Source organism: Primulina eburnea, chromosome 1, assembly GCF_022965805.1.
Source record: "Primulina eburnea isolate SZY01 chromosome 1, ASM2296580v1, whole genome shotgun sequence".
Taxonomy (NCBI): Eukaryota; Viridiplantae; Streptophyta; class Magnoliopsida; order Lamiales; family Gesneriaceae; genus Primulina; species Primulina eburnea.
In genome coordinates this window covers 5069354-5073796 of record NC_133101.1, presented here as the reverse complement: position 1 = coordinate 5073796, position 4443 = coordinate 5069354, and the positions used below count along the sequence as shown (strand labels likewise).

Sequence of the window (4443 nt, the reverse complement as noted above, 5' to 3'; positions counted from 1 at the left end):
TTCCGGCGTTTGCCAAAATATGAACCAACTGATTATGCGAACCAACTGAATCTAGTAAACTGAACTCAGCAATTGAATCTAGTAAACTGATCTACGCAACTGGAACGCAACTCAGTTATTCTCCTCACCAGCTATTCGCCCAGTAGCTGATTAATTCAGCTGGACACGTCATCAGTTATCGGGAATCGACAATAGTACACTGCAGTATGCAACTATTAGTGGGACGCCGCATTTCAGAGGTCATAGAGTACGGCTGTCAGAAGAATAATGACGTGGCATATCAACGGATATAATATTCAAACAGCAGTTAATGTTACCGTTAAAATGGAAGCTTATAAATAGTTGAAGAGAGCAGCTGAGAAACAACAATGAACAACGAAATACAAATATCATTAAGCTTGCTGTTACGCTGCAAAATTCTTTACTTGCATTCAAAAATCGAAAGCTCACGCTTACTTGTTCTATCAGTGGCATTCAGGCTACATATTTGAGCTTACTAGCACTTTGTAATATCTTCTACTTTCTTTAAGTCGTGCTAAGATCAGTCAAGGACTGTAAGAGCGTTTGTAACTAAGAGTTTTAGTTTTGGCAGTGTTAAGTCCAAACTGAAGTGGGTCAGTAAAAGTCTTGCATTTGATCAAAGTCTTTTAGTGGATATCATATCTTCGTGATAGAAGGTGTGACGTAGGAGTTATTCAAGTCTCCGAACATCCAAAAACAATTGTGTTATTTTTACTTCAGTTATTATATTTCAATTAGATATTCTATCTTTCAGTCAGTTCATTTTCCGTAACTGTTTTCTTCAGTTTACAGATTGTCATTGACTGACGTGATACCTAGAGTCAGTTTGTAATAGAACTGAATCCAAATCTTCGAAGTGAATATAAAATTCGTGAAGTGTTTATTCAACCCCCCTTTTAAACACTTTTCATCCGTCTAACCGATCCTTTCATAAGTCGTTCTACGGGCCCATGGCGATCGCAAACTCGCGTGTCACTTTCTCTGTAAGAATTTACAAAGTTTTTAAATATGTAGAGAACTTATTTTAAAACATTGAAAACCTTTTGTTCTGTTGAATTCAGCACATCGGCGAAGCTCTCCGTGAATTGCTTGAGATGCAGATCCGACATCCTGAAGTGATGTCGCCAGATGTGTCGTTGATGGGCATACATTTCTACAGTTCGATGTCAGTATTGGCCGAAGATAAAGATAATTTCGTCAACACAAATCTGGTGGGGATAGTGAAAATTAGTGATCCAGAATGGTCGTGTATCTCGTGGGAAAAGGCACGAAAAATTCTCATCCCTGTCTACAGAGATAGGCGCTGGTTTTTGCAAAAACTCGTTACAGGGGTGAATAAGTGCATTATATATGACTTGCAGCGAAGGCACGATCCCAACTTCAAAGATCTGAATGAGGAAATAGAGCCTATACTTATAAACGATGCTCGCCTGCTATCCATTGTTGGGAACAAACCACACCCCAAGAGGCCATGGAATGTAAAGCTACATGATGAATTCAGTGCCAAGATTATACAGTACGTTGTCAACTTTCTATTTACAATATAATAACTTCATTATTCTTTTTTTTAATTGTACAGTAAATAATAACTTTTCATTTTATTTTCTTTTTTTACAGTGAAGATTCCGGAGCATTTGTTTTAGCTGTTGCTGGATACTCTTTGTCTACGTAGAGTGCGCAATTAGTTCTAACTTTAGATGAAACAATAGTATCTGATTTTAGATATTTTTTAGCTTTTAATATGTTTCTTAATGATTGGTCATTGTTGTGTACATCGGAAAATTTTATGTAATTATTGGACAGACATTGTTTGTTATGTAATTCCCTAGTAGTTTTTTGGTCGACCACTCTAGTTTTTTGGTCGACCAATCTCCTTTTTGGTCGACCACTGTACTTTTTGGTCGACCACCACTGTTATTTTTGGTCGACCACTCTCCTTTTTGGTCGACCACTGTGCTTTAGGGTTTAGGGTTTAAAAGATATGAATCGTAATTATGTTATATGTTTAAATTGACATGTGTCACGATCTCAAAAATATGCTACATTTTAAAAAATATTAATCATAATTTTACGATTATGTTATATGTTATAATTGACATGTGTCACGATCTCAAAATTATGTTACATTTTAAAAAAATATGAATCGTAATTTCACGATTATGTTATATGTTATAATTGACATGTGTCATGATCTCAAAATTATGTTACATTTTAAAAAATATGAATCGTAATTTCACGATTATGTTATATGTTATAATTGACATGTGTCACGATCTCAAAATTATGTTATATTTTAAAAAATATATCGTAATTTCACGATTATGTTATATGTTATCATTGACATGTGTCACGATCTCAAAATTATGTTACATTTTAAAAAATATATTGTAATTTCACGATTATGTTATATGTTATAATTGACATGTGTCACGATCTCAAAATTATGTTACATTTTAAAAAATATATTGTAATTTCATGATTATGTTATATGTTATAATTGACATGTGTCACGATCTCAAAATTATGTTACATTTTAAAAAATATATCGTAATTTCACGATTATGTTATATGTTATAATTTACATATGAATCACATAATCACAATCACACAACTTTGTTACATTATAAAAATATGAATCGTCACGATTATATTACATATTTTCGACAATTATTAATATCAATTTAAAAATAAAAAAAGCTAATGGTCGACCATCAGGCTAATGGTCGACCATCAGCTTTTTTTGGTCGACCATCAGGCTAATGGTCGACCAAAAATAAAACTTTGGTCGACCCTCAAGCTAATGTCGACCATCATAAATTAAAAGTCGACCATAACTTCCAGCAGCATATGATTCTATCTTTTGCTGAATTCACCGATTGAAGGAATTCTATTTTGTTTTCTTCTGCCAACTCTCTTCTCTACCAAATGAGGCAACACCAATGGAAAATCAATGTTGTGTGGTCATTCATTTTCTTCCGGAACGGGATACACAGTCTCTGAGTAAGCCATGCACCATGACATTGTAGAATAGTACTCTGAACAGAGATCATATAAATCAATCTCGACTAACCAACTGGCTGCGATGGCATGAGCACATGGGATTCTATCAATATCAAAAACTCGACACGTGCATCTTTTTTATTCCAGGTCCACTATGGCCGAATGTCCACGACTACTAACATCAAACTCCAAACGTCCTAATTCAAAAACTTGCATTCATTGGGCATCTGTGAACCTTATGCAAAAAATCCCCTCGATGGTAGGGGTCAGATTAGTGTTACTTGCAATTGATGCATGACGATATCGGACAAACCAAGATGAGGTCAGTTTCTGCAAAGAATCCAAGAGGGAAATGATTGGCAGCTTCTTCTCTTCAAGTAGTCTAGCATTGATCGACTCAACCCCGTTTGTCGTCATAATATTGTAATGGGTCTTCGGACAATATGCTCGAGTCCATCTATCAAGTGAGTCTCTCTCGTCCAAATATTGCGCTGTCTCAGGATATCTATACCTAAAATCATTGTATGCAATATCAAACTCGAAAGTCTTCTAAATTTTTGCAATGTGCAAAAACATTTCGGTTGTACCCTTCTTTTTGCATCTAATTTTCATATTTTGGGATAAATGCCACGTACAATGACCATGATGCGCATTTCTATAGACAGTAGAAACCGCATTAATGATTCACTGATGCCTATCTGAAACTATCACCAATTCATCCTCGTCTGGTACTACTTATAACAACTTCGTTAAAAACCAACTTCACGAAGAAGTACACTCGACATCTACGATTCCCCACGCCAAAGGATATTGGTGATAATTTCCATTTTGTGCCAATGCCACCAGTAAAAAAACATTATACTTGCCCTTCAACCACGTACCATCAATTGATACAACTTTCCGCATACTTCGATATCCTCTAACGCATGCCCCAAAGGCAAGAAACATATACTTGAATCGATTTTCCTCGTCGAAAAATATGTCTGTTATGCTTGCTCGATTCATCTGCTCAACCATGTGCAAATAACAAGTCATTTTACTAAAACTCTTCGTAGGATCACCTTTCAACATATTGTCTGCTAGTTCTTTCCCTTTCCAAGCCTTGTCGTATGATATATCAGCATTCATACTATTGCGCATCATCGCCATTACCGCTTTTAGTACAATTGGCACTGGATGACCTTCGAAATTATCCACCAACATATCACGAACAACAGCAGAACTCGCTCCACGGATTCTCTTTCGTCTCCTAGTCAAACCACATGTGTGTGTATTGTAATATGTTCGAATGGAGAATGACGTGAATCATTCTTAATCTTTGAGGTCCAGATTCTCCACTTACAATCAGACACTACACATTTTACGGTGTACACTTTTTGGCTACTTTTAACGGTCTCAAATTCAAAGCAAGCTTCCAAACTT

At 35.7% G+C, this 4443-nt stretch overlaps 1 protein-coding gene across 1 annotated transcript; it reads left to right on the top strand.

The window, feature by feature from the left end:
- Positions 1 to 959: 959 nt before the first annotated feature.
- LOC140810610 (uncharacterized) lies at positions 960 to 1737 on the top strand. The gene is made up of 3 exons (XM_073168463.1): positions 960 to 1004; positions 1083 to 1537; positions 1639 to 1737. Exons 1-3 carry the CDS (start codon positions 972 to 974, stop codon positions 1691 to 1693), a joined length of 543 nt encoding a protein of 180 aa, XP_073024564.1. The 5' UTR covers positions 960 to 971; the 3' UTR covers positions 1694 to 1737.
- The last annotated feature ends 2706 nt before the right edge of the window (positions 1738 to 4443 follow it).

What these genes read in the sequence shown, in the direction of transcription:
- LOC140810610 (XM_073168463.1), top strand. Translation starts at nt 972, where the DNA reads ATGGCGATCGCAAACTCGCGTGTCACTTTCTCT. An exon ending in ACTCGCGTGTCACTTTCTCT is followed by an intron (nt 1,005 to 1,082) that starts GTAAGAATTTAC and finishes TGTTGAATTCAG; the next exon opens with CACATCGGCGAAGCTCTCCG. An exon ending in TTCAGTGCCAAGATTATACA is followed by an intron (nt 1,538 to 1,638) that starts GTACGTTGTCAA and finishes CTTTTTTTACAG; the next exon opens with TGAAGATTCCGGAGCATTTG.